The following is a 27,495-nucleotide window of genomic DNA, read 5'->3' as shown; positions in this document are numbered from 1 at the left end:
CGCCCGGCCTGGCCAACCAGGGCTGAGCCCGGCCCCAGGCTTGGGGCCCATGCGGGTTATACCTAGATGCGCTCAGCCTGCATTGATGCTGGGGAAGCTTCCCCAGCACCCCCACCCTCCCCTCGCGCCGTGTGGGGGTGCAGCTGGGAGGCCGGGTGCTGCAGCCGCCAGGACTGGCCCGGCTCCCCCACACTCATGGGCGAAACCAGCCATGAGGGAGGCAGGGCAGGCTGGTCCCCCCAGTGCACAGGTGGGGCCCAAGGCCGAGCCGTGACTCACCCCACGAGCCAAGCCCTTGTGCACACGCAGGGGCAGCCAAGGCTAGCTGGGAGGGCATCCATTGCTGCTGTGGCCCAGCTGCCCTCTCTGTTTGGGGCAAGAGAAAGGGCGTGTTTGGGGTTTTCTGTACCAAGTGCTCTCCTCTGCGCTCGGTGTGGGCCCCACGGGGGGCTGGCACAAGCCCCAGGGCTGTAGCCCACTGGAGCCTGCCTCCTGCCTCCTCTCGGGTGTCTGCTCCCTGCAAGGAGGTTTGATCTCCCAGCGTGGGCCTCATTTCCCAGCTCCTTGGGCTCCCGACGGCCTGGGGCCCAGCAGGCAGCCCCTACAGCTCTGGGCTCACAGCGATCCTGTGGGCACCTGCATGCCAACCCCAGCACCGACAGGCTGAGCCTGCCAGCTGCTCTCCGCTGGGGGAGGCTCCGTGTCAACCCCCAACCCCAGGGAGCTCCGCAATGGGGCAAGCTGGTGCCAGGGGCTGACAGAGCAGAGAGGGTGCAGCACCTTGTGATGAGGCCCTGGGGCACGAGGGCAGGGAGCTGCAGCCCGTTCCCCGGCACATGACAGAGCCCACCCCCGTCAGCTCCTCAGGGGCTGGGCCACGCCGGGCTGGCCAAGCACAATGCACCAGGAGACGGCCGCGGCCAAGCCACGTTTATAAATATTATTTAAAAAACCCTTTAATTCCCAGAGTACGAGCGGCCCAAAGGGGCTACGCCCCCCAGCAACACCACTGAACCCGGCTGCCGGCCCAGGGGTCCCGGCCACACAGCAGCACGCGCCCCCGTGGGAGTCCCGGGCGCCCACCATCCTTGGCGCCAGGGGCATCCATGGAACCCCGGCCGAGGCGCGAGAGCCAGCTCCGAGCCGCCTTCACCCTCTGCAGCCCAGGGCCCCGCCCTCCAAAGCGCAGCTGTCCCGGGCCGGTCCTCTGAGCGCCGAGGGGCTGGCCAAGCGGAGGGGGTCACGGCAGCGCCGGGTCCTCGGGCGCGGAGGGATCCACAGGGACGGGGGGAAGGAGTCCTGGGCGCAGCGGGGGCCCCCCCCGCTCTCTCAGACGCCCCCAGTCCTGGGGAAGAGCGGCAGCCCCTCGCCCGCCCCAAGCTGTCCAGAGCCTCGGCCCAGGCTGGGCAGGGGGCGGCGGGGGCCCCAGGGGCCCCAGCACAGCGAGTCCCGCAGACCTGGCTACGGATCGTTGTCCAGCTGCTGCAGCAGCGTCCGACGCCGCTTCTCCAGCTCGCCCTCGCTCGGCTCGCTGTCCGACGTGTCCCAGACGCTCTGCGTGGGGGCGGGGAGAGATCAGGGGGCAGCCTGCCTGCCCCGCAACCTGCCCCGCAGCCGGCGTCCCTGCCCCCCCTGCCTGCCCCACAGCCGGCGTCCCATCCCTGCCTGCCCCACAACCTGCCCCACAGCCGGCGTCCCTGCCCCCCTGCCTGCCCCACAGCCGGCGTCCCGTCCCTGCCTGCCCCACAGCCGGCGTCCCTGCCCCCCTACCTGCCCCACAGCTGGCGTCCCTGCCCCCTGCCTGCCCCACAACCTGCCCCACAGCCGGCATCCTGCCCCCCTGCCTGCCCCACAGCCGGCGTCCCTGACCCCTACCTGCCCCACAGGCGGCGTCCCTGACCCCTACCTGCCCTGCAGCCGCCATCCTGGCCCCCATCTGCCTCTAGACCCTCTTACCCCGACACGTCATCTGATGCTGTCCCCTGCCCCCAAAGCCAGCACTTCCACCTCCCCTGCCCCCCACTTACCTTCTCCCTCTTGAAGCTGCGTTGGGGGGAGCGCCGTCGCCCCTCCGGCTCCTTCCCCTTCCCGCCTTTCTCCTTCCCTCGCTCGCTCTCGCTCTGGGGGCTGTTCTGTAACACAGGGCAGGGGCTCAGGGTGGGGGGCGAAGCGGAGACTGGCTGGGCCGTGGGGGGCAGGGGGATTCCACCAGCGCCCTCCCCGCCTGCGCTGCACTCACCGATTTGTGCCTCTTCTTCTTGCTTTTCTTCTTCTGCTTTCTGGACTTGCGGGAGCTGAGATCTGTGGGCAGAGGGGGCGTCAGGCAGGCGCTGCCAAGGGGCACCAGAGCGCGGGGCCCAGCCGTGCCCGGGTGCCATGGGGCAGGGCACGGGCCCAGTCCCTCCCCCTGCCCAGGGCAGCCCCAGCTCCCACCTGAGTCAGGGGAGGAGGAGAGCTCCGAGCCGGACTCCGAGTGATTCCGCTTCTTCCTCTTCTGGGCCCGCTGGTGATGGGGCTCCAGCTCCGACTCTGAGCCCTGGTGGGGAGGGGAGGGGGGTTAACATGACCCAGGCTGGCCCCCCTCACCCCAACCAACCCCTCTGAGCAGGGCCCCAGGGCCCCCCCAGGCCCTAAATCCCCTGCTCTCCCCCACCCATCCACCAGCACCAATGGGCATCCGCACCTCTCAGGGCTCCAGGCCCAGCTCCTCCGTGGGGATATCTGGGCTGCAGCCCTGGCACCCCTCCCTCTCCCTCAGGGCTGGCTCTGGGTGACCCCAGCACACACAAGCCCAGGCCTTGCCCTGCTTCCAGCTGCCCGGCCCCGCCGTCCTGGCCCCAGGTCTCACCGACTGCGAGCGCTTCCGATGGTGCTTCCTGACTCTCTTGGTGTGTTTCTTGGCCTTGGCATGGTAGTGCTGGCACTCGTTCTGTGGGGCACAGACCCACAGCCTGTCAGCTCCCAGCCCCACAGGCCCCGCCCGGCATGGCCCCATGGGGCAGGGGTCACTCAGGGCACAGCGAGGTGGAAAGGAGACAGCGGGTAGCCCAAGAGCTGCCATCCCTTCCACATGGGACCCAGAGCCCCCTGGGGCACAGCCCCACCCCCTCCACACAGGGCCCCAGAGCCCCTCCCCCTGTCCCGGGCCACAGCCCCACCTCCTCCACACGGCCCCGGACCCTTTTGCCAGCCAGAGCATGGCCCTGTGGCCTCGCACCCAGCTGGGGCCAGGCCCTGCCCCCTCCTCACCTCCACCACCTGGAGGAACTCCCTGAAGAGCCGGATCCGCTCCGACTCCAGCGTGATCTGCTCGAAGGCCAGGTCACTGACGAAGCGCTCCCGCACCTGCCGAGACAGGGAGCTGGGGGACAGCCCGGCCCTCCCCTGTGGCAAAGCACACGGCACGGCCACCCCCTGCCCCATGGCACGGCCACCCCTGCCCCACGGCACGGCACGGCCACCCCCCTGCCCACGGCACAGCCTCAAGGCACGGCCACCCCCTGCCCTGGGGGCCAGACCACACAGCATGGCGGGGGCTCCAGGCTGTCACCGGGCTCTTTGGTGACTCCTTCAATCTCTAACCTCAGCCATGGAGCCAAAGAATTGGCACGAAGCTCCCTGTGTCCACTGGGGGGGGAGGAGGAGCCATGCACAGTAGATGGGGACAGCTCACACCAGCACTGCCCTGCAGGACAGCCTGGGGGGGTGACAGCAGGGTGAGGGGCTCTGCCTGGGGGGGTGATGCCGGGGTGAGGAGGGGCTAGAGCCAGGGAGTGACGCCGGGGTGAGGGGCCGGCCTGGCGAATGACGCCGGGCTGAGGGGCCGGCCTGGCGAATGAGGCCGGGGTGAGGGGCTGGCCTGGCGAATGACGCCGGGGTGAGGGGCCGGCCTGGCGAATGAGGCCGGGGTGAGGGGCCGGCCTGGCGAATGAGGCCGGGGTGAGGGGCTGGAGCCAGGGGGCGACGCCGGGGTGAAGGGCTGGCCTGGCGAGTGATGTTGCCCGGGGTCCAGGCAATGGAGGGGATCGGGTCCCCCCATACCTCGTCCCAGGAGGAGCCGGGCTCCAGGGGCGGGGCCGCCTGCTTCAGCATGCTCTTGAAGGCTGCTTCCCGGCGGCGCAGCTTGCGCACTTCTTCCTTCTCCCGCTCCCGCTCCCGCGCCTCAGCCTTCTCCAGCAGCTGTGGGGCAGACACCAAGGGGTTAACGCCACAGGGTGGGGGCCAGGCCCAGCTCAGCCCCACCCCGCCCTGCCCCGCCCCACATACGCTGTTAAAGGTGAGCTTGATGTTGCCTGCGTCCAGCGTGGCCGCCCTCTTGTCAAAGCTGATCACGTGGGCGAAGTCCTCGAAGGTCGTGTTCACCTCCACGCCGAAGCCGCGGTCCTGCCAGGACAGAGGCAGGGGTCACCCATGTCCCATCCCCGTCCCCAGGGCCAGCAGTGGCTGTGCCCAGAACAGGGCTGTGCCCAGAACAGAACAGGGGGAGTCCCCGTCCCCCTGCACATACAGTGTGGTACATAGAGTTTGCTTCTCCCTAGCCCTGAAATGCAGCCATCTCTGGGGTGGGGCATGGCAGCTGTTTAGGACGGGATGCAAAGAACAGGTCCACATCCTCTGCAAAGCATGGGAGTTTTAGAGAGACGATGAAATGAGCAGAGCTGGACTGTGGCCCGGATGCCTGGGTTAGCTCTCCCCAACCTATGGCTGGGGGCACTGGCTTCACACTTCAGCCGCAAGGTGTAACGCACCTGCAGAGAGGACAGGAGCCTGGCAGGCTGGGCACGTGAGGCCGGGCAGAGGGGCCGTGCCAGTCCAAGGCCCCCTCCACACAGCAGGACAATCAGGGGCTGGGGAAGCTGGTCAGACAGGACCCCACACCCCACGGGCAGAGGCAGCTGCATGCCCTCACCTTTAAGATGTCCTTGATGATCTTCTTCTCGTCATGGAAACGAGCCTTGAGATCCTCCACGTAGAATTTAAACAAGTCCAGGGGGGTGGAGCCTGAGCAGAGGGGGCGGCATTACAGGCCCTGCCAGGACACCCAGCATGGCACCAGGATGGGGGGGCTGCCGGGCTCCAGAGAAGCCCCCAGCACACTATGCTCCTTAATTAACATCCCGCCTCAGCAGGCAGGTCATTGCACAGGGCAGTCACATCACGAGTGGGCAACAGAACCCAGGACTCCTGGTTCCCAGCCCCTGCTCTAACCACTAGACACGACTCCCCTCCCAGAGCAGGGCACAGAACCCAGGAGTCCTGGCTCCCAGCCCCCCCTCTTACAGCTAGTCTATTCTCCAGTCCCCTCACTAAGCACTTGATGTGGCCTCACTGAACACTGTCAAATGAGGCCCGGGCAGCTCACTAAGCCCCAGCAGGGCCGTGCAGGAAGGGGACCCGGCCGGGCGGGGATTGGAACCCAGGGACGCCTGGTGCTCAGACCCCTCAGCTCTGCTTCGGCATCACAGCCTCTGCCCCTCGGGCGAGTCCCTTCTCTGCTCTGCGCTTTCCCGGCTGTCATGGGGGGGAGGGGCAACGCTACCCATCCCCCAGGAACCCACCCCACTGGGCCCCCCCGGCTCTACCCGGGAGCAGGAGCTCCACCTCTTTTGGGCTCCTGCTGCAGTCGCGGCTGGTCCTTTAACACGCGCCCCCCGGGGCTCCGGGCCAGGCTCCGGCTCTCCCCCATGGTCCCTCGCCCCCCGCCCCCCGCGGCCACACCGCTCCTTACCAGGCTGGCCCAGCATGTTGGCAAAGCGGGTGTCGGCACTGAGCGCCGGGTACAGCTCCATCCAGGTGGACATGGAGTGCAGCTGCCCCTTGTCATGCAGCTCATCCAGAAAGGCCTGGGCAAGAAGCAGCCTGTTATTCTACGATAGAGCGAGAGAGAACTTGGAGATCAGCCCCTCCCCCGAGCACACCTGAGCCCCGCCCCCCGTGGCCCCTCCAAACAGCAGGGGGAGCGGCATGGATCACACGACCCCTCTGCACTGTGAAACAGAACATCAGGACTGTCAGAGTGGGTCAGACCCAAGGTCCATCTAGCCCAGTCTCCTGTGTGCAGACAGCGGCCAGTGCCAGGGGCCCCCGAGGGAATGAACAGAACAGGGAATCACCAAGTGATCCATCCCCGTCGCCCATTCCCAGCTCTGGCAGACGGAGGCCACCATCCCTGCCCAGCCTGGCTAATAGCCATTGATGGACCTAGCCTCCATGAACTTATCTAGGTCTTTTTAGAACCCTGTTGACTGCGTTTTGTGAAGAGATACTTCCTTTGGTTCGTTTTAAACCTGCTGCCTATTAATGTCATATGGTTACCCCCAGTTCTCGTGTAATGAGTAGGAGTAAATACCACTTTACTCCCCGCTAGTCATGGTTTTATAGACCTCTAGCATATCCCCACTTAGTTGTCTCTTTTCCAAGCTGAAAAGTCGCAGTCTTATTAATCTCTCCTCATATGGCAGCCCTATTCATACCTCTAATCATTTTTGCTGCCCTTTTCGGAACCTCTTCCAATTCCAGTTCTCTCTGTGGAGAGCCAGGCCATGGAGAGAGAACGAACACCGGGCCACGGCCCGTCTGCCCCGCCATGGAGAGAGAACGAGCACCGGGCCATGGCCCGTCTGCCCCGCCATGGAGAGAGAACGAGCACCGGGCCACGGCCCAGCCACGCCGTCACCCGTGATCGTGGCCCAAACGCAGAGCCAACCGCAGCATCAGCTGGTGACAAGCTGGGTGGCTTTGCCTTAGGAAAGGGTCTTAAGTAGCTGCTGCCCCCTGCTGGCCACTCCCTGGATGGCCAGTCCAGGGCGCCCAGGCTGGGGTACCAGCTGGATCCTCCCAGACGCTCTCCTGCAGAGAAGGTCGCTCTGCCCGAAGGGGGATTTTAGCTGCCCGCGGCAGGGGGTTCCTGGCGGATGGTTATCTGTGGGCAGCAGGGCTGGGTCACGGAAGGAATGTGGCGAACGAGGACAGGAGTAGAGAGGGAGGCTGGGACTCAGGAGACCTGGGTTCTAGTCCTGCTCTGTCTCCGGCTGCCTTGGGGACCTCGGGCGAGGTGCTGGGTGGGCTCCAAGCGCTGCAGCCGGGCCTCTGTCGTGCTGCCGTGCAGACACTTGCCACAGCCAGGGCAGAGGGGGCTGGCGCCATCGTAAATCTGCCCCCTCGCGAGGCGGTAACTAGGTCGAGGGACGAGTTCTCCAGCTGGCCTAGCACTGCCTGCCCCAGGGGGTCAGTCGGCCTTACTAAGTCTCTCAGGGCAGGCATTTTCCACTGCCCTGAGCCATGCAGCTAGGTCGTACTACGCTGTACGTACAGACCTGAAGGGTAGACGGGTCTGGGCTACAAAGCTCCTGGAGCCCCTCCCTGGGCCCCTGCTCTGACCCTGCTGCCCGCACGCAGGCGGCCAGGTGCTCTGCGCACTGCAGGGCGCCCCCTGGCGGCCACCTGGGGAACAAGCTCTAAGGGCCCCTTAGACCTTCCCTTAGTGCCCCGGGAGCTGGGTCAATGTTGTTCACTCGGGCACAGGAAGGGGAAGGGACTGATCCGCCTCCAGCTGCAGCCACAGTCCCAAACTCCCTCTGACTTCCAAGCTTCAGCACTGAGCCCTGAGCAACCCACCCAGCCTGGGGTGGAGCCAGGAACAGAACCCAGGCGCCCTGGCTCCCTGCAGCACAGAACAGTCGCATTCTGCTCTCCTGTCCAGGCTCCTGAGCCCATGGCCCTCGCAGACAGAGCCAGGTGGCGGGGAAGGAGGACGGGAAGGGGAGACGCTGCCCAAACCAGAACTGCTGGAACAGGAGGAAGCATTCCAGTAACCAGGGGTCAACCACCGAGCTCTTTAAACCCTGCTGATGTGCAATGACCTGTCCTGCTCTGGACATGGAAGGGGTTCGGCTAATAGTGACCAGACACCGAGCTCTCTCCAGATACACCCTCCTCCCAGCCCAGCACCCTGTCCCCCTGCCAGGCCATCCGTGCTTCTGCTGAGTCCTTGATGTCCCCCAAAGTGGCAGGCAGCTTCCAGCTACACCTACAGGCCGCCTTGCTCTGCTGAGCCCAGGCCCAGAGCCCTCACCCACCGCTAGGGCATCCCCACCTCTTCCAGACCTCAGGGCACAGATACCTGGAAGGCTTCTCTGTTCTTGCGGTGCTGGCGTCTCTCACGCAGCCTTGTCTTCTCCTTTTCCTCCTCCTCCTCCTTCTCCAGCGTGCGGATGTGCTCCTCGAAGCAGATCAGTGCATCCTCCTTGTCCATGTCTGCAAGAGGCGCAGGGGGGTTGAGCGGGGAGAGATGGCACCAGGTCGGGTAGGGCAGGAAGGAGCTGGGCTAGCATGGGACCATGGAGGGGGAGTTGGTGGGATACAATAACAACCCTTTGTCCCTCGTCTAGAGGGATGTCCCATGGTTACAGAGCAGGGGCTGGGAGCAAGGCCTCTGGTTCTACCCCTGGCTCTGGAAGGGGAGGGGGACCCAGTGGGTTAGGGTGGGGTGCTGGGGCCAGGATTCCTGGGTTCTACCCCTGGCCCAAGAGGGAGAGGGGCCCACTGAGTTACAACAGGCAGGTCTGGTGGCCAAGACTCCTGGGGTCTACCCCAGCTCTGGGTGGGCAATGAAGTCTGGTGGGTTAGAGCGGGAAGGCTGGGCACCAGGACTCCTGGGTTATACTGCTGGCTTTGGAAGCGGAGGGGGTCCAGGGGGTTAGAGTAGGAGAGACCCAGGACACCTGAGTTCTACCCAGGCTCTGGGTGGGCAGTGAGGTCTGGTGGGTTAAAGCAAAGGGCGGAGGAGGCTGGGCACCAGGACTCCTGGGTTCTATCAGTGTTGCTGAGAGGGGGGCAGATGGTGTAATGGTTAGACAATGGGGACCAGAAGTCTTGACTCTCAATCCCCTTGGAATGTACCATCTTGGGGAGACAGGACGGGTCCTTCGAAAACATCTATTGAAAGGGGCCCCTGAGCCTAGAGAGATAAGTGCAACCAGAAGGCACCTTCCTGGGAGAAAGGGTGTGGCTGGCCTGTACCATTTATCTTGGGGTGGGGGAGGCATGGGGCTGCCCTCACTCTGCAGGTCCTGGTCCTCGGCGAAGGTGGGGTTGTCCATCAGGTACTGCTGGGCCTCGGACCAGGTGGTCTGGAAGCTGACGTTGCTCATGCTGTCCAGGATGTTCTTCAGGGCCTGGATGTTCCGCTTCCGCAGCTGCTTGGCGTGTTCCTGCGCGGAGGAGACGGGCCGCGTCAGACGCCCCCGTCGCAGGGACCCAGCCTGGGACACGCGGCCTCCCGCCCGCCCGCTGCAAGGGCCCCGCCCGGCCTCCCGCCCGCCCGCTGCAAGGGCCCCGCCCGGCCTCCCACCCACCCGCTGCAAGGGCCCCGCACGGCCTCCCACCCGCCCGCTGCAAGGGCCCCGCACGGCCTCCCACCCGCCCGCTGCAAGGGCCCTGCACGGCCTCCCGCCCGCCCGCTGCAAGGGCCCCGCACGGCCAGCCTCCCGCCCGCCCGCCCGCTGCAAGGGGCCCGCCCGGCCTCCCGCCCGCCCGCTGCAAGGGCCCCGCACGGCCTCCCGCCCGCCCGCCTGCTGCAAGGGCCCCGCACGGCCTCCCGCCCGCCCGCCCGCTGCAAGGGCCCCACACGGTCTCCCGCCTGCCCGCTGCAAGGGCCCCGCACGGCCTCCCTCCCGCCTGCTACAACGGCCCCGCACGGCCTCCCGCCTGCCCGCTGCAAGGGCCCCGCACGGCCGGCCTCCCGCCCGCTGCAAGGGCCCCGCACGGCAGGCCTCCCTCCCGCTGCAAGGGCCCCGCACGGCAGGCCTCCCTCCCGCTGCAAGGGCCCCGCATGGCCGGCCTCCCGCCCGCTGCAAGGGCCCCGCAAGGCCGGCCTCCCGCCCACCCGCCTGCTGCAAGGGCCCCGCACGGCCGGCCTCCCTCCTGCTACAACTGCCCCGCACGGCCTCCCGCCCGCCCGCTGCAAGGGCCTCGCACGGCCGGCCTCCCGCCCGCTGCAAGGGCCCCGCCCGGCCCGCCTCCCTCCCGTTGCAAGGGCCCCGCACGGCCGGCCTCCCGCCCGCTGCAAGGGCCCTGCATGGCCGGCCTCCTGCCCGCCCACCCGCTGCAAGGGCCCCGCACGGCCGGCCTCCCGCCCACTGCAAGGGCCCCGCACGGCCGGCCTCCCGCCCGCTGCAAGGGCACCGCACAGCCAGCCTCCCGCCCGCTGCAAGGGCACCGCATGGCCGGCCTCCCTCCCGCCTGCTACAACGGCCCCGCACGGCCTCCCGCCCGCCCGCTGCAAGGGCCCCGCATGGCCGGCCTCCCGCCCGCTGCAAGGGCCCCGCACGGCCGGCCTCCCTCCCCCTGCAAGGGCCCCGCATGGCCGGCCTCCTGCCCGCTGCAAGGGCCCCGCAAGGCCGGCCTCCCGCCCGCCCGCCTGCTGCAAGGGCCCCGCACGGCCGGCCTCCCGCCTGCTACAACGGCCCCGCACGGCCTCCCTCCCGCCAGCCCGCTGCAAGGGCCTCGCACGGCCGGCCTCCCGCCCGCTGCAAGGGCCCAGCCCGGCCCGCCTCCCTCCTGTTGCAAGGGCCCCGCACGGCCGGCCTCCCGCCCGCTGCAAGGGCACCGCATGGCCGGCCTCCCTCCCTCCCGCCCGCTGCAAGGGCCCCGCACGGCCTCCCGCACGCCCACCCGCTGCAAGGGCCTCGCACGGCCGGCCTCCCGCCCGCCCGCCCGCTGCAAGGGCCCCGCACGGCCTCCCGCCCGCCCACCCGCTGCAAGGGCCTCGCACGGCCGGCCTCCCACCCGCATGCTGCAAGGGCCCCGCACAGCCTCCCGCCCGCCCGCTGCAAGGGCCCCGCACGGCCTCCCACCCGCCCGCTGCAAGGGCCTCGCACGGCCGGCCTCCCTCCCTCCCGCTGCAAGGGCCTCGCACGGCCGGCCTCCCGCCCGCCCGCTGCAAGGGCACCGCATGGCCGGCCTCCCGCCCGCCCGCTGCAAGGGCACCGCACGGCCTCCCGCCCGCCCGCTGCAAGGGCCCCGCACGGCCGGCCTCCCTGCCGCCCGCCCGCTGCAAGGGCCCCGCACGGCCGGCCGGCCTCCCTCCCGCCCGCTGCAAGGGCCCCGCACGGCCGGCCTCCCGCCCGCCCGCTGCAAGGGCCCCGCACGGCCTCCCGCCCGCCCGCCCGCTGCAAGGGCCCCACACGGCCTCCCGTCCGCCCGCTGCAAGGGCCCCGCACGGCCGGCCTCCCTCCTGATGCAAGGGCCCCGCACGGCCGGCCTCCCTCCCGCCCGCCCGCTGCAAGGGCCTCACATGGCTGGCCTCCCTCCCGCCTGCCCGCCCGCTGCAAGGGCCCCGCACGGCCTCCCGCCCGCCCGCTGCAAGGGCCCCGCACGGCCGGCCTCCCTCCCGCCCGCCCGCTGCAAGGGACTCACATGGCTGGCCTCCCTCCCACCCGCCCGCCCGCTGCAAGGGCCCCGCACGGCCTCCCGTCCGCCCGCTGCAAGGGCCCCGCACGGCCAGCCTCCCTCCCGCTGCAAGGGCCCCGCACGGCCGGCCTCCCTGCCGCCCGCCCGCTGCAAGGGCCCCGCACGGCCGGCCTCCCTCCCGCTCGCCCGCTGCAAGGGCCCCGCACGGCCGGCCTCCCGCCCGCCCGCCCGCTGCAAGGGCCCCGCATGGCCGGCCTCCCGCCCGCCCGCTGCAAGGGCCCCGCACGGCCGGCCTCCCGCCCGCCCGCTGCAAGGGCCCCGCACGGCCGGCCTCCCGCCTGCTACAACGGCCCCGCACAGCCGGCCTCCCTCCCGCTGCAAGGGCCCCGCACGGCCGGCCACCCGCCCGCTGCAAGGGCCCCGCACGGCCGGCCAGCCTCCCTCCCACTCGCCCACTGCAAGGGCCCCGCATGGCTGGCCAGCCTCCCTCCCGGCCGCTGCAAGGGCCCCGCACGGCCTCCCGTTCGCCCACTGCAAGGGCCCCGCACGGACTCCCGCCCGCCCGCTGCAAGGGCCCCGCACGGCTGGCCTCTCTCCCGCTGCAAGGGCCCCGCATGGCCGGCCTCCCGCCCGCCCGCCCGCTGCAAGGGACTCACATGGCTGGCCTCCCTCCCACCCGCCCGCCCGCTGCAAGGGCCCCGCACGGCCTCCCGTCCGCCCGCTGCAAGGGCCCCGCACGGCCGGCCTCCCTCCCGCCCGCCCGCTGCAAGGGCACCGCTTGGCCGGCCTCCCGCCCGCTGCAAGGGCCCCGCACGGCCAGCCTCCCGCCCGCTGCAAGGGCCCCGCACGGCCAGCCTCCCGCCCGCTGCAAGGGCCCCGCACGGCCAGCCTCCCTGCCGCCCGCCCGCTGCAAGGGCCCCGCACGGCCGGCCTCCCTCCCGCTCGCCCGCTGCAAGGGCCCCGCACGGCCGGCCTCCCGCCCGCCCGCCCGCCCGCTGCAAGGGCCCCGCATGGCCGGCCTCCCGCCCGCCCGCTGCAAGGGCCCCGCACGGCCGGCCTCCCGCCCGCTGCAAGGGCCCCGCACGGCCGGCCTCCCGCCTGCTACAACGGCCCCGCACAGCCGGCCTCCCTCCCGCTGCAAGGGCCCCGCACGGCCGGCCACCCGCCCGCTGCAAGGGCCCCGCACGGCCGGCCGGCCTCCCTCCCGCCCGCCCGCTGCAAGGGCCCCGCACGGCTGGCCGGCCTCCCTCCCGCCCGCCCGCTGCAAGGGCCCCGCACGGCCGGCCGGCCTCCCTCCCGCCCGCCCGCCCGCTGCAAGGGCCCCGCACGGCTGGCCGGCCTCCCTCCCACTCGCCCGCTGCAAGGGCCCCGCATGGCTGGCCAGCCTCCCTCCCGGCCGCTGCAAGGGCCCCGCATGGCCTCCCGTTCGCCCACTGCAAGGGCCCCGCACGGACTCCCGCCCGCCCGCTGCAAGGGCCCCCGCATGGCCGGCCTCTCTCCCGCTGCAAGGGCCCCGCATGGCCGGCCTCCCGCCCGCTGCAAGGGCCCCGCACGGCCGGCCTCCCTGCCGCCCGCCCGCTGCAAGGGCCCCGCACGGCCGGCCGGCCTCCCTCCCGCCCGCTGCAAGGGCCCCGCACGGCCGGCCTCCCGCCCACCCGCCCGCTGCAAGGGCCCCGCACGGCCTCCCGCCCGGCCGCCCGCCCGCTGCAAGGGCCCCGCACGGCCTCCCGCCCGCCCGCTGCAAGGGCCCCGCACGGCCGGCCTCCCTCCTGATGCAAGGGCCCCGCACGGCCTGCCTCCCTCCCGCCCGCCCGCTGCAAGGGCCCCGCACGGCCGGCCTCCCTCCCTCCCGCTGCAAGGGCCCCGCACGGCTGGCTTCCCTCCCGCCCGCCCGCTGCAAGGGCCTCACATGGCTGGCCTCCCTCCCGCCCGCCCGCCCGCCCGCTGCAAGGGCCCCGCACGGCCGGCCTCCCTCCTGATGCAAGGGCCCCGCACGGCCGGCCTCCCTCCCGCCCGCCCGCTGCAAGGGCCCCGCACGGCCGGCCTCCCTCCCTCCCGCCCGCCCGCTGCAAGGGCCCCGCACGGCTGGCCTCCCTCCCGCCCGCCCGCCCGCTGCAAGGGCCCCGCACGGCCTCCCGCCCGCCCGCCCGCTGCAAGGGCCTCACATGGCTGGCCTCCCTCCCGCCCGCCCGCCCGCTGCAAGGGCCCCGCACGGCCTCCCGCCCGCCCGCTGCAAGGGCCCCGCATGGCTGGCCAGCCTCCCGCCCGCCCGCTGCAAGGGCCCCGCACGGCCGGCCTCCCGCCCGCTACAACGGCCCCACCGGCCTCCCCCGCAGCAGCAGCTACAGCAGTGCAAGCCAATAGCGCCGGTGGCCATGGCCCCCTCCCCCAGTGGGCGACGCTCCCCCTGAGCCGGGCTGGGTCAGCCAGCAGCACTGCTCTCATCATGCAGGCCCGCGGCAGGCCGGCCCTGGGGGGCCACAAGGTGCTGAAAATGCGATTACAGCCGAAAGCAAAGGAAATCTCACTCCCCCTCCAGTGCGCTGTCCCCTTCGAAGCAGGACCCGCCCCCCCCATCCATCGCACAGGCTGAGCCCCAGCAGCTCCACAGTAAATGTAGGGGGTGGGGAACGTTTTGACGTGGAATAAGGGGTTCTTGACCTGAAGAGACTGAGAAACGCTGGCCAGCTGCATAAGCCGGGCCAGAGAATCACGCCCTAGGACCCCTCATCCAGCCCAGAGCTAGGGGCTGAGCCACAACATCCCATTTACAGACTCCCGAGTGACTCCCCACGCCTGGGTGAGTTGTTCAATGGTTAATCCCCCAGCCTGTCAAAAAATTGTTCCCTGTTTCTAGTCTGCCCCAGCCCCTGGGTCTCGTTCTGCCTTCGAAGGAGCCCAGAGCTCTCAGACAGCTCCCCACGTACGTTCCTACAGAGAGCAAGTCGCTGCTTAGCCGTCTCTGGGATACACTAAGCTGACTGAGGGTCTTGGCTCTCTCACTGTCAGGCAAGTTTTCCACATCTCTTCTTGTGACTCTTCTCTGAGCCCTTCCCCATTTGTCAGCCCTCGCTGGGAGGCGCGGACACAGTATCCAGTCTCACCAGTGCTGCATAGAGAGGTGACACCATCTCCCTTCGTCTTCTTGCTCAGACATCCACCCATCGCTTCGCCCTCTCAGCCACAGCATGCTCCTGCTCAGCCGCTGCCCACACGGACCCTGTCCCTTTGGGAGTCACGGCTTGCCAGGAGGCAGTGCCCTGTCCTCCCTCCCGGCTCCTAGAGATGTGACCTTTGGCTGTGCCAAACCACTGGACATGCCCAGGTTACAACGCAGCCAATTACTCAGTTGAATCACTATGTCCTTCTCCGCCCACTCGGCCGTCAGCTGTGAACGTTTCCTGTATAGATTTTATACACTCTTTGTCAGATGGCTGACAAAGCCACTGCAAATGGCTTGGCTCGTGGGGGGATGATGAGGATTCCGTTTACACTGGTGCCCGGGGATCGAGTCGCAAGCCAGATTAGACGCCAATCAGTATGTGCCACATGGGTTTTGTTCAGCATTCGTTTTTAATCAGGATGGAGCGTGATGGCCGGGCGCGCAGCACCAATGCCAGGCAGGGTCACATGGGCCCCGACACTGTTATGGGACAGTCTGGTCTCTGTGCTGACGCCAGGCAGGGGTCACACCGGCCCTGACACCGGCCTGGGACAGCCTGGGCTCCATGCCGACACCAGACAGGGTCACACCGGCCTGTCACCGGCTTGGGACAGCGTGGGCTCCGTGCCAACGCCAGGCAGGGTAACACCGGCCTGTCACTGTTCTGGAGCATGACAGCCAAGTGCTCTGCAATGACGCCAGGCAGGGTCACAACGGCCCTGACACTGGCCTGGGACAGCCTGGGCTCCATGCCGACACCAGGCAGGGTCACACCGGGCCTGACACCGGCCTGGGACAGCCTGGGCTCCATGCCGACGCCAGGCAGGGTCAAACTGGCCTGTCACCGTTCTGGAGCGTGACAGCCGAGTGCTCTGCACTGACACCAGGCAGGGTCACACCGGCCCTGACACCGGCCTGGGACAGCGTGGGCTCCATGCCGACGCCAGGCAGGGTCACACCGGCCCGTCACCGTTCTGGAGCGTGACAGCCGAGTGCTCTGTGCTGACGCCGGGCAGGGTCACACCGGCCTGTCACCGTTCTGGAGTGTGACAGCCGAGTGCTCTGTGCCGACGCCAGGCAGGGTCACACCGGCCCGTCACCGTTCTGGAGTGTGACAGCCGAGTGCTCTGTGCCGACGCCAGGCAGGGTCACACCGGCCCGTCACCGTTCTGGAGTGTGACAGCCGAGTGCTCTGCACTGACGCCAGGCAGGGTCACACCGGCCTTGACACCGGCCTGGGACAGCGTGGGCTCCATGCCGACACCAGGCAGGGTCACACCGGCCTGTCACCGTTCTGGAGCATGACAGCCCAGTGCTCTGCGCTGACGCCAGGCAGGGTCACACCGGCCTTGACACCGGCCTGGGACAGCGTGGGCTCCATGCCGACGCCAGGCAGGGTCACACCGGCCCGTCACCATTCTGGAGTGTGACAGCCGAGTGCTCTGTGCCGACGCCAGGCAGGGTCACACCGGCCCGTCACCGTTCTGGAGTGTGACAGCCGAGTGCTCTGCGCTGACACCGGGCAGGGTCACACCGGCCTTGACACCGGCCTGGGACAGCGTGGGCTCCATGCCGACGCCAGGCAGGGTCACACCGGCCCGTCACCGTTCTGGAGTGTGACAGCCGAGTGCTCTGTGCTGACACCGGGCAGGGTCACACCGGCCTGTCACCGTTCTGGAGCGTGACAGCCGAGTGCTCTGCACTGACGCCAGGCAGGGTCACACCGGCCTTGACACCGGCCTGGGACAGCGTGGGCTCCATGCCGACGCCAGGCAGGGTCACACCGGCCCGTCACCGTTCTGGAGCGTGACAGCCGAGTGCTCTGCGCTGACGCCAGGCAGGGTCACATCGGCCCATCACTGCTCTGTGCCATAGCTGGGACCCGCCGTTACCTTCTCCTTCTTGGCCAGGAAGAAGAGCACGTCATCGTAGATCTCCTTGCGGTCGCGCTCGGGGACCACAGCCCAAACCTCCTGCTCCCCGAACATCTGCTCAGCTTTCCTGGGAAGGGAACGGCCAGGGTGGGTAGTTACTGGGCCTGGCTCTCACTGCGCACCCAGGCCCGGTGAGGACACGCAGTGAAACGCTTCTCCCCATGGGGACAGAGCCAGAGCGCAACCAGCGGGACAGGGCGTGGCCCAGCTCCTGCGGCTTCAGGCAGAGGCGACGGAGACGCCTGGAAGGACTGACGCAGTTGGTGATTTCTGACGTTAGCAGGGGCTCCTCCAGCTGCTTTGAAACTGCCCTTCTGGGCTGGGGAGATGCCCCAGGGCTTCCCCACCACCCCGAAGATTGCTTCCCTCAGTCATCTCCGGAACAGCTTCCCTGGCGAGAGCCCAGCCCTGCTGGGCCCCCCCAGCCAGTGACACTCACCTCCCCCATGCCTTCTAACTGGGGACCCCAGAACCTGCTCTCAGCCCCACTCCCTTCCTCCCTGCCCGCGTGCTAGCCACAGACCCTGCAGAACAGCCCACAGCGGACTCGCACATGTCAACTGCCAGGGAAGGGTGGTCTGTGGCTAAAGCAAGGGGCGCCAGGACTCCTGGATTCTCTCCCCGGCAGCACGAGGGGAGTGGGGTCTCGTGGGTTAGAGCAGGGGGGCTGGGAACCAGGACTCCTGGGTTCTTTCCCTGGCTTGGCGAGGGGAGGCACACAGGGGTTGGTTGGATTGTGAATATTAATAGCTGTCTGTGTGCGTGCTGCCCTAACCTTCCACCTGCTCTGGGATCCTCCATCCAGCATCCCAAGGCCAGGTCCCATAAACACAGGGGTCCCCCTCAACAGGCCGTTCTCCCCGCCCAGCCGCCCAGCCGCCCTGCCCGGCCCCTCTCCCCCCCGGCGCCCGCCCACACCTGTAGCGGGTAATGGAGCTCATCCGCTCGTGCTGCTCCAGGAAACGCTGCAGCTCCTCCTTGGCCTCCTTGGCCCTCAGCCGAGCCTCCTCCTTCTCCTCCTTCTCCCGCTGGGCCTTGTAGGCATTGAACGCCTGCTTCTTCTCGCTCAGCTTGGGCAGGGCACTGGGCACACACCGGACGGGCTGGGCTGGGTTAGAGGCCCTCACTGGCTGCTGTGGAGGGGCCAGCATCGAGGGCAGAAACGGGGGTGCTGTGGGGAGTGGGCGCTGGCTGGGGAGGGGGCTCCTGGGTACTACAGTCCCGGCCTCTCCCAGGGGGCGCTGTGGGGAGCGGGGTGGGAGCGCTGGCTGGGGCGGGTACTCCCTGCAGGGGACTGCATTTCTCTAAGCACCCAGCGTGGAAGGGGGGAGGTGCCGGTGGTGGGGCTGGTTCCTACCTGTACCGTGGATCGTCCACAATCATCTTCATGGCCAGCTCCCACGACGTGTTGGAGGGGACGCCCTGACACCAAACGCTGGGACTCAGCTGGGACCGTGCCAGCCCCAGCCCCTGCAAACAGGCCCCCGGCCCTGGCCAGCGCCAGCCCCAGCCCCCGCCCCCCGCAAACAGGCCCCTGGCCCTGGCCAGCCCCAGCCTCCTGGCCAGCCCCAGCCCCCCACAAACAGGCCCCTGGCCCTGTCCAGCCCCAGCCCCCCACAAACAGGCCCCCTGCCCTGGCCAGCCCCCCGCCCTGGCTCCCTGCTCTGGTACCTTGTCCTTCAGCAGCTCCTTAAAGGCCAGCTTGGCCTCATCCTTAGTGCTCCAGCTGCAGGCGCACCTCTCCCTGGCCCCCCCGTCCTCCTCCTCCCGCCGGCCGGGGTCACCACTGTGCCGGGGACACAAACACACTGGGGTCACGGCATGAAACACCGGGGGCCATACACCAGGGAGCCACAGGCAGAGTGGAAGAGGGGCACAGGCAGGGCTGGAGGGGGGCATCCCGCTTGGCTCAGCAACACTCAGGGGGTGGAGGAGGGAGGGCTATGGGGCATGAGGTCAGGATAGAGAAACAGGGTCCTGGTGGGGGGGTGTGGATCTGGGCAGAATTGCCCTCAGGGGAAGGGCCAGGGGCCCCGTCGCTCCCCGACGGGGGGATCCCGGGGGAAGGCCCGGGGGCCCCGTCGCTCCCCGACAGGATCATCTCTCCCAGCCTGCGTCTGTTGTCTCCGTTCCACACTCAGGAGCAGGGCCTGACACCACGGGGCCCAGCTCCTGCCCAGGGTATCCCCGGCGAGCTGGGCGTGCCCGGCGCTCAGGTGGGCCTGCGCACGGGTACCAGCCCTGCTGGTGCCAACTGGCTCCTGTGCGCAGTGTCCGAGGAGAGCAAACGCCCCCGATATGTGGGGGGGGTCCCTGCTTGTAGCCCCCCAGCCTAGGTCGCCGTCACCTGCTGGTCACTTCCTCCTGCTGCAGGGCCACTTCCTCTGGGCCTTCGGCCACACTCCCCAGCACAGACGTCTCCTGCTCCTCTCCACCCGGGGCCTCCGTGTCCGTGGTGGCGGCTGAGGACAGGCTGGGGCTAGAGGCGCCTGACGGCGTCTCCTGATGCTTCCTGGAAGAGCAGAGAAGGCCGGAGCCTGGGTCTAGCGAGACACAGAGGCCCACGCAGGGTCCTGAGGGCCAGTCCCCTGGGCTCATGGCTCAGTGGGGCCCAACACCCATGAGGGGCAGGGTGGCCCCTGTAGGCTCCATGCCAGGGGTGTGGTCTCTGCTCTGCCCTCCCCACATCACCCCAGCAAGGGAGGTACCTGCCCTCAAAACCCATGGCCTTCTGGAGGGTACCCCCCTCTCTGGCCCTAGCGGGCCCCGTTTCTGAGTGCACCCCCAGCCCCCGTTCCTGAGGGCCCTGCTCCTCTGGCCCCTAGGGGGTGTTCCTGAGGGCTCTTGCCCCCAAGGGTCCCCGTTCCTGAGGGCCCTGGCCCCCTCTGGCCCCCGGGGGTGCCGGCGCCCTGCTCTTACCGCCCTGGGTCAGAGCTAATGGGTCCAAGCCCCAGGGGCAGACGCCAGCCACTCACCCAGCCTCCTCCTCCTCGATGAGCGCTGCAAGGAGGGAAACAAAGAGCCCGGCCGTTACTCGGTGCCCGGTGGGTGGCGCCCGGTGGCCAACATGGGGACGTGTCACTGTGAGGAGCTCTGCCTCTGTGCCCGGCGGGTGCAGAGAGTTAAAGCTGCTCCCGGGACAAAGCAGGCCTGAGGTCTGGGGCACGTGGCTGGTCCGACTGGCCAGCTAAGGATTAGTTGCAACCAACCTGCCTTGACACAGGATCTGTCCAGGCACCGGGAGCCCCAGGGGCTGAGCCTAATGCCAGAAGCTTGGCAGGGCCGTGGCGGCTCAGCAGGGCGAGTGCCTGAGAGGTGCCGGAGGCTGGGCCAAGCGCTGGGCTCCGAGACACAGGCTCCCCCAGGACCAAGAGACAGGAGCAGAGTGAGAATGGCAGATCCACAGCAGCCAGCTGGTGGAGCCTGGCACTGGCCAGCCTCAACTTCAGCTTCTCCTCTGCCTCCCCGTGCCACACCCAGGACACGGGGGCTATGCCCTGCTAGCTAACAACCCCCTGTTCTGAACGGGTCCCCAAGATCTCAGAGCAGGAGTCTAGTGAGATGGGACTCCTGGGCAGAGCTCAGGGGAGGCGCGGGAGGGCTGGAGCCCGGAAGCCCAGGCGCAGACGCCTGCCCTCGTGGCAGGGATGATCACTGGGGGGTCTGGGACCACTCACAGGCTGGGGCACAGAGACCCAGGGGGCACTGGCTGCACCCCCAGCCCGGCCCACATGGGGATTACCCTGCAGCCCAGACAGGAGCATCAGCCTGGGGCACGGGGGAGTCTGCCTATGCTCCCAAGGGTGTGGTTGCCCTGGTCCCCAGCTCCCTGGGCTCCTACCCCCTTTACCCTCCAGCTCGTCCAGGTCCCGGGGCTTGGTCCAGCGCGACTCCTTGCTCTGGGAGTTGTAGTAGTAAGACTTGCCCGTGTCCGACTTGTACTCCCTCCAGGGACACTGGGACAGCAGCAGCTGCGGAGGGAGAGAGCAGGGCACCTTGAGCCACAGGGCCGATGCCAATGGAGGGCTATGGGGAGGAAACTGACCAGTGGTTCTAATGGATGCAGGACTCCTGGGTTCTATGCCAGCCCGGGGAGGGGAGCAGGCCACTGGCTCACAAGAGCTGAGGTCTAAATCCTCATGTTATATTCTGTCCCCCTAATCTACTCCTGGCCACACACGCACATTTCCAGCTGCTCTCTAGCACTGCTGTGCAGCTGTCACTCAGCTGCTGCGCCCCACCCCAGAGGTGGCTGCATCTCAGGGCTGGGTGAAGGGCTCTGAAGGAACTCACCTCTGCTTTGGACTTCAGCGCGTCTGGCTTCTCCCAGGTGGACTGCTTGGAGTTGTGGTTGTAGTAGTAAATGCGCCCATCAGGGGCCCTGTGCTCACTCCATGGGGGCTTCTGGGCACCACAAGCAAGAGCAGGGTCAGGTCCAACCAGCCCCGACCCCCAGTCCTCCTCCCAGCTGCCCTCCCAAGGCCACACAGCTCAGCAGGGACCCTGCCCCCCAGGGCCGTGCAGCCCACCAGGGCCCCTGCCCCGGCCTCCTCCCTGTACAGCACTGGGCCTGATCCTGCTCCCACCGCAACCAGCAGCAAAACTCCAGATGACGCCAGTCGGGTCAGGATTGGGCCTGCCGAGCCACGCTCCGGGGTGGTGGAAATGCTGGGGTAACTCACCCCACTGGAGCAAGGGGCGGGGGGCGACACGCCGCGACCTGCGGCGCGCAGTGGGGTGTGGCGCCCCCTGGTGGCAGGATCAGGCCCTTGGTAGATGGACGGGGCTTGTTTGGCTTTTCCTGGCTGTTGTCTCCAGTTCCTCCCGCAGGGGTTAAACTGGGATCTGGCTGGGAGCACACACACCAGGGGCACCGGAACGGGGGGGAGGAGGGCAGGAGGCCAGGGCCCCCACTGTTAGGGTGCTTCTGCCGCTTTTGACACACACCCCAGCCACGAGGGCCGTGTCACTGGCCAGCGACCCCCCCAGAGCCACCGGGAAGGGACGGGACACAGTACCTTGCGGGGGACATCCTGCGCGGGGGAGCCGCTGCCCATCAGGCTCTGCTGGACGGGGGGCACCATGGGATTCGGGAGCTAATGGGCACAAGAGTGACAAGAATCAACTCCGGAGCTCTGCGAGTGCCCCTCAATCCTGACCACAGCCCCCTGCTAGCCCAGCCCTGAGCTCCCCCCAGCTCTGCCGGTGCCCCTGAATCCCGACCCGCAGCCCCCTGCTATTCACGGGGGTTAAGAGGCTGGTATGAATGCTCCTTAGGGATGGGGGGAGCCTGTACGGCAGCTTGGCTGAGCATTGATGCGGGGGAGGCTACTCACCGTAGGAGCTGGCTGGGCCGGAGTAGCTGGAAAACAAGAACTGTATGTTACTGGGATGGTTGGGGGTGGGGGGGCTGTCAGGTGCTGCTGTCAGAGTGGGGGTTACAGATCCCTAAGAGAGACTAGCAGGGCTGGGCACCCTGCATTATGCACAGGATCAGGCCCCCCTCAGGATCGGGCATGACTCCCAGGTGCTCCCCTGGGATGCAGAAATATTTCACCCTCCTCCCTGAGCCTCCAGACAGCTCCCCCCTCCCCTGCTAGGATGGACCGGCCATCAGCTCCCCCATGGACCACCCCCCTGCGATGGACCCTGGGACTCACCGCCAATTGGGTCTGTCCCAGGAGCCGCCTGCCAAAAGAGAAATGGGGCCGTGAGCCTGGGGGCTGCGGCTCGGACCCAACCCATCACCAGACTCCCCCACCCAGGGCCCCCTGAATCCCTCTGCAAACGACCCCAGGGAGCTCAGAGCCAGCCCCGCCTGCGACGGGGAAACTGAGTCATGAGGCCAGCCACTGAGTGATCCAATGCTGCAGTGAGCAAGTCAGTAGCAGAACTAGAAAAAGAACCCAGGAGTCCTGGCCCCCCCGCCCTCACCCGAGGGTGGCATTTCATTTTAATGCTGAGCTCTTTTCTGGAAACAAGTATTGGCAGTGGGGCCCCCGTGGAGAGGGGCAGGACCCGGGCATTGAGACCCCTCTACGTTCCACCCTCAAGTCAGCCTGGGCAGCCTCTGCCGCTGGGCCTGTCTGGAGAGCCTGGGCATGGCTGGCTGGAAAAGGGGAAGGTTCCAGGGATGCTCACCACTCCAGGAACAGGACCAGCTGGCACCCCCGGCATCAGCATCCCTGGCATCATGGGAGGCACCATGGGTGGCATCTAGGGGACAGAAAAGTGGCATGGCAGCCTGGCACATCAGCCGGCAGGCACGGGGCCAATGGAGCTGGGGAAATGGCCGGACCCTCTGGCTCAGAACCCCACCCTGTGATCCCCACCAGTGTCAATGGAACACCGGCAGCGTGGCTCCGATCACAGGATCAGGGCCACAGGGACATGGGGCCACAGAACCTACATCCACATGGGGCTTTTCCCAACATCTTTATCATCGAGGTTTAACAGGAAACTTTTGGCTGCAGAGAGCCCCTGGCCCAGCCAGCCCTCGCCAGAGCCCGGCCCCCTCCCCCGAGTTACACTGCTCAGCCACTTTCCCCACTTCCCCCAGCCTGGGAGAGGGACTGACCTGCAGCCGTAGGCCCATGAGACCAGTGCTGGGATAGAACCCAGGAGTCCTGGCTCCCAGCCTCCCCCGCTCTACCCCAGCAGACCCCATTTCCCTCCCAGACCTAGGAGTCCTGGCTCCCAATCCCCTCTCCCCGCAACCAACTGGCCCCTGCTTCCCAGACGATGAGTCCCACGTGTGCGATGCCATGGTCCTGCACTGACATTCCACCTGGAGCGGAGGCTCCAGGGGGGCCCTGGGCTCAGACAGAGAGACGAAGGGAGTGCCTTTACCTGTCCTATGGGTGGGGGCCCTGCCATGGGGGGGAGCAGAGGTGGCATCATGCCGGGGGGCATGGGAGGCATCGCTGGCGGTCTCTGCCCGATAGGAGGGAGTCCCAGGGGGGGGAAAGGAGGGGGGATTCCAGGAGGAGGCATCTAGGAACAAGAAGAGACACAGGCTGCATGTTGCTGCTCAGCCCGGCCCCAGGGCAGCCCCCTGCTGAAGGGACTGGCCCTGGCCAGCCAGGGACCCCCCCACACTCTGCGCGGCCCCCACAGCAGCCACTGGCACAGCTCACTCAGGGTGCCTCCGTGTCACCACCGCAGCACGTCCGCGCGGGGGCTTCGCACCCCGGCAGCTCCCCTCGCCCGCGAAGGCAGCACGAGCTGCCCCGTCTGAGCTAACGCAGAGCAACGAGTGTGTGCACGCACGCACGCTCACACACGTGTGCACCCCCATACCCGCATGCGCCCCACCCCCACCCACGTGTTCGTGCACACGCACACACACACGCAAACACACACACGTGTGCACCCCCATACCCGCATGCGCCCCACCCCCACCCACGTGTTCGTGCACACGCACACACACACGCAAACACACACACGTGTGCACCCCATACCCTCATGCGCCCCACCCCCACCCACGTGTTCGTGCACACGCGCACACACACGCAAACACACACACGTGTGCACCCCCATACCCGCATGCGCCCCACCCCCACCCACGTGGTCATGCACACGCACACACACCAACACACACACGTGCGCACATGTGTACACATACACGTGCACACGCTCACACACGCACGCAGCCAGCGTACTGCACTTTGCACAGTCATCCCACCCGGCCAGGCCAGCCATTCCTTCCCCCTTTGCGCTGCGCTCTGGGACGGGTGGGTCATGCTGGTTTGGCGACTAAGCGGCGCCAGGCACAGGTAACTCACAAAGGGTGGAGGCATCATCGGGGGGGCAGTGGGATACGGGGCCGGCTGCCCTGCAGGGCCGCTGCTGGAGTCCTGAGCCGACTGTCAACAGCAAGAGAGAACAGTAAATGCAGGAAACAGCTGGTAAGGAAGGATGGTCTTGTGCTGAGAGCAGGAGAGGCTGGGAGTCAGGACTCCTGGGTTCCATGCCCAGCCCTGCCTGGAGTGCTGTGCAGTATCTTACATAGGGGGTCCTCATGCAGACACGAAATCGTATCTTATTTTAACTAAAATAGACACCAGAAAACAAGTGAAGCAAAGGACAGGGAAGCACAGACTAAAGAGAAGCTGCATCTTCCCTGAGATGGATTGACAGAGGCTGTGTATGGGGATGGATGGATAGACAGACAGGAGATGAGTATGGGGATGGATAGATGGATAAAGGTTGCATAGGGGATGGATGGAGGGTGCCTATGGGGATGGATGGAGGGTGCATATGTGATAGATGGGTAGATAATGTGTATGGGGATAGATGCATAGAGGGTGCAAATGGGGATGGATGGATAGAGGGTGCATATGGAATAGACAGTGTGTATGGGGATGGATGGATGGACGGATGGACAGGGGGTGTGTATGGGGATTAGTAGATGGATTGATGGAGTATGTGTACGGGGATGGATGGATGCAGGGTGTGTATGGGTTAGATGGATAGTGTGTATGGGGATGGATGGCTGGATGGATGGAGGGAAGAAGCGTATGGGGATAGGTAGATGGCTGGATAGAGGGTGCGTATGGGGATGGATAGAGGCTGCGTATGGAATAGATGGACAGAAGGTGTGTATGGGATAGATGGATGGAGGGTGCATATGGGGACGGATCAATCTTTATTTTCAGAACACCGCGCTCCCCAGCAGAATGCAGAGCCCGGTCCGCGGCTCCCTGGGCTGAGGATGATCCAGGCCAGTAGCAGTGCTGACGGACCCTGTGTGTAACGAGTTGGGTGTCTCAGCTCTCACTGGGCAGGTGTCATATCATGACCCCTCTCCCCTTGGCCACAAATGGCTGCTCACCCACCTGCTGTGGGCTGCCCCACTGGAGAGGCCCACGGATGAGTGGGCTGCTCCTTCTGGGCATGGGTGGGGGAGCCTGGGGCCAGGCTGAGGGCTGCTGGATGGGGCCTGGCGGGGGACCCCGGGGCAGGCTGAGGCCCAGTGGGGCGGGGGACCCCAGGGCAGGCTGAGGCCCAGTGGGGCGGGGCCTGGCGGGTGGGGCTGGCTGTCCATGATTCATTTGGAGGACATTGGCTGCCCTTTGCCCAGCGCCGGGCACGGCCCCGTGCTGCCAGCCCCTGCAGCACATATGCCCCCGCCAGGGGTCACTGGCTGGGTGGGGGAGGGGGCGGGGGGCTCTGTATCAAGGCAGGGGGATAACCCTGCCCCCCCTTTTACCTCCCCGCCCCCCAGCCCGGCAGGCACAGACCCAGGGGCAGCGTGTGGGGCCCACTGCTCCTGCGCAGGGAGAAGCCCCAGTCCCGGGGCACCCCCCAGCTGCCAGCCCCGGGAGGGCTCAGCCTGTGCGTGGGGGGGTGGCTGTGCTGGAGAGGAGCTGAGCCCATGCGGGGGGGGGGCAGTACCGGGGGGGGGCTCAGGTGGGGGGGGCATTTCCCGGGGCTGGGGCCGGGCGTGGGGGTCAGTGCTGGGGGCGGGGAGGGCTCGGGGCGGGACAATTCCCGCGGGGGGGGGGCAGTGCTGGGGGCGGGGCAGTTCCCGCGGGGGGGGGCAGTGCTGGGGGCGGGGCAGTTCCCCCCGGGGGGGGGCTCGGGCCGGGCGGGGGGGGCAGTGCTGGGGGCGGGGCAGTTCCCCCCGGGGGGGGGCTCGGGCCGGGCGGGGGGGCAGTGCTGGGGGCGGGGCAGTTCCCGGGGGGGGCTCGGGCCGGGCGGGGGGGGCAGTGCTGGGGGGCGGGGCAGTTCCCGGGGGGGGGCTCGGGCCGGCCGGGGGGGGCAGTGCTGGGGGCGGGGCAGTTCCCGGGGGGGGGCTCGGGCCGGCCGGGGGGGGCAGTGCTGGGGGCGGGGCAGTTCCCGGGGGGGGGCTCGGGCCGGGCGGGGGGGCAGTGCTGGGGGCGGGGCAGTTCCCGGGGGGGGCTCGGGCCGGGCGGGGGGGGCAGTGCTGGGGGCGGGGCAGTTCCCGGGGGGGGGCTCGGGCCGGGCGGAGGGGCAGTGCTGGGGGCGGGGCAGTTCCCGGGGGGGGCTCGGGCCGGGCGGGGGGGGCAGTGCTGGGGGCGGGGCAGTTCCCGGGGGGGGGGCTCGGGCCGGGCGGGGGGGGCAGTGCTGGGGGCGGGGCAGTTCCCGCGGGGGGGGCTCGGGCCGGGCGGGGGGGTCGTTCCCGGGGGGCGGGGGGGCCGGGGCACAAAGCGGGACGTTACCATGCCGGAGCCGCTGTCAGCTGGGCCCGCGCGCCCACCCGGCAGTAAGCGGCGCTGCCATTGGCGGGCCGGGCGGGGGGCGGGGCCACGGCGGCACCCCTTCGCTGCCGGGCCGGCCTGCGCGCCCCCGGCCCGGACTCCTGGGTTCTGTGTCCAGCTGGGGGGGGAGCGGGGGCTGGTGGTTAGAGCGGGGGGTGGGGGTTGGGAGCCCGGACTCCTGGGTTCTGTGCCCAGCTGGGGGGGGAGCGGGGGCTGGTGGTTAGAGCGGGGGGGGGGGGCTGGGAGCCCGGACTCCTGGGTTCTGTGCCCAGCTGGGGGGGGAGCGGGGGCTGGTGGTTAGAGCGGGGCGGGGTTGGGAGCCCGGACTCCTGGGTTCTGTGTCCAGCTGGGGGGGGAGCGGGGGCTGGTGGTTAGAGCGGGGGGGGGGAGCTGGGAGCCCGGACTCCTGGGTTCTGTGCCCAGCTGGGGGGGGAGCGGGGGCTGGTGGTTAGAGCGGGGGGGGGGCTGGGAGCCCGGACTCCTGGGTTCTGTGCCCAGCTGGGGGGGGAGCGGGGGCTGGTGGTTAGAGCGGGGGGTGGGGGTTGGGAGCCCGGACTCCTGGGTTCTGTGCCCAGCTGGGGGGGGAGCGGGGGCTGGTGGTTAGAGCGGGGGGGCGGGGTTGGGAGCCCGGACTCCTGGGTTCTGTGCCCAGCTGGGGGGGGAGCGGGGGCTGGTGGTTAGAGCGGGGGGGGGGGGGGGCTGGGAGCCCGGACTCCTGGGTTCTGTGTCCAGCTGGGGGGGGGAGCGGGGGCTGGTTGTTAGA

At 68.5% G+C, this 27,495-nt stretch overlaps 1 protein-coding gene across 7 annotated transcripts; it reads right to left on the bottom strand.

Moving 5' to 3' along the window:
- Positions 1–938: 938 nt before the first annotated feature.
- PRPF40B (pre-mRNA processing factor 40B) lies at positions 939–26,750 on the bottom strand. Of its 7 annotated transcripts, none has more exons than XM_073318490.1 (27): positions 26,694–26,750; positions 24,294–24,374; positions 23,359–23,502; positions 22,651–22,725; positions 22,170–22,197; positions 21,846–21,871; positions 21,528–21,605; positions 20,803–20,913; positions 20,351–20,480; positions 19,485–19,509; positions 18,857–19,021; positions 18,181–18,295; positions 17,867–17,931; positions 17,428–17,592; positions 16,468–16,576; positions 9,062–9,212; positions 8,123–8,256; positions 5,729–5,867; positions 4,910–5,001; positions 4,267–4,383; positions 4,042–4,179; positions 3,250–3,345; positions 2,849–2,929; positions 2,434–2,536; positions 2,240–2,301; positions 2,028–2,132; positions 939–1,554 (listed from the first exon to the last, which is right to left on the bottom strand). In XM_073318490.1, exons 1-27 carry the CDS (start codon positions 26,694–26,696, stop codon positions 1,462–1,464), a joined length of 2,631 nt encoding a protein of 876 aa, XP_073174591.1. In that variant the 5' UTR covers positions 26,697–26,750; the 3' UTR covers positions 939–1,461. The 7 variants fall into 7 exon arrangements, with proteins under 7 accessions (XP_073174591.1, XP_073174594.1, XP_073174592.1 ...); XM_073318493.1 differs by having other exon boundaries at positions 5,729–5,843; XM_073318491.1 differs by having other exon boundaries at positions 20,360–20,480.
- Positions 26,751–27,495: the final 745 nt, after the last annotated feature.

The sequence above is a fragment of the Lepidochelys kempii genome, chromosome 20 (genome assembly GCF_965140285.1).
Source record: "Lepidochelys kempii isolate rLepKem1 chromosome 20, rLepKem1.hap1, whole genome shotgun sequence".
Lineage (NCBI taxonomy): Eukaryota > Metazoa > Chordata > Testudines > Cheloniidae > Lepidochelys > Lepidochelys kempii.
The sequence above is the reverse complement of the archived record's forward strand: the minus strand, read 5'-3'. Positions and strand labels throughout refer to the sequence as shown.

Bases quoted from the DNA above. Each gene is read 5' to 3' on its own strand.
- PRPF40B (XM_073318490.1), bottom strand. The intron at 21,606-21,845 runs GTGAGTAGCCTC...TGTGCCCATTAG, and splicing joins CGGCCCAGCCAGCTCCTACG to CTCCCGAATCCCATGGTGCC. The intron at 4,384-4,909 runs GTGAGGGCATGC...CTGTCCTGGCAG, and splicing joins TCATCAAGGACATCTTAAAG to GACCGCGGCTTCGGCGTGGA.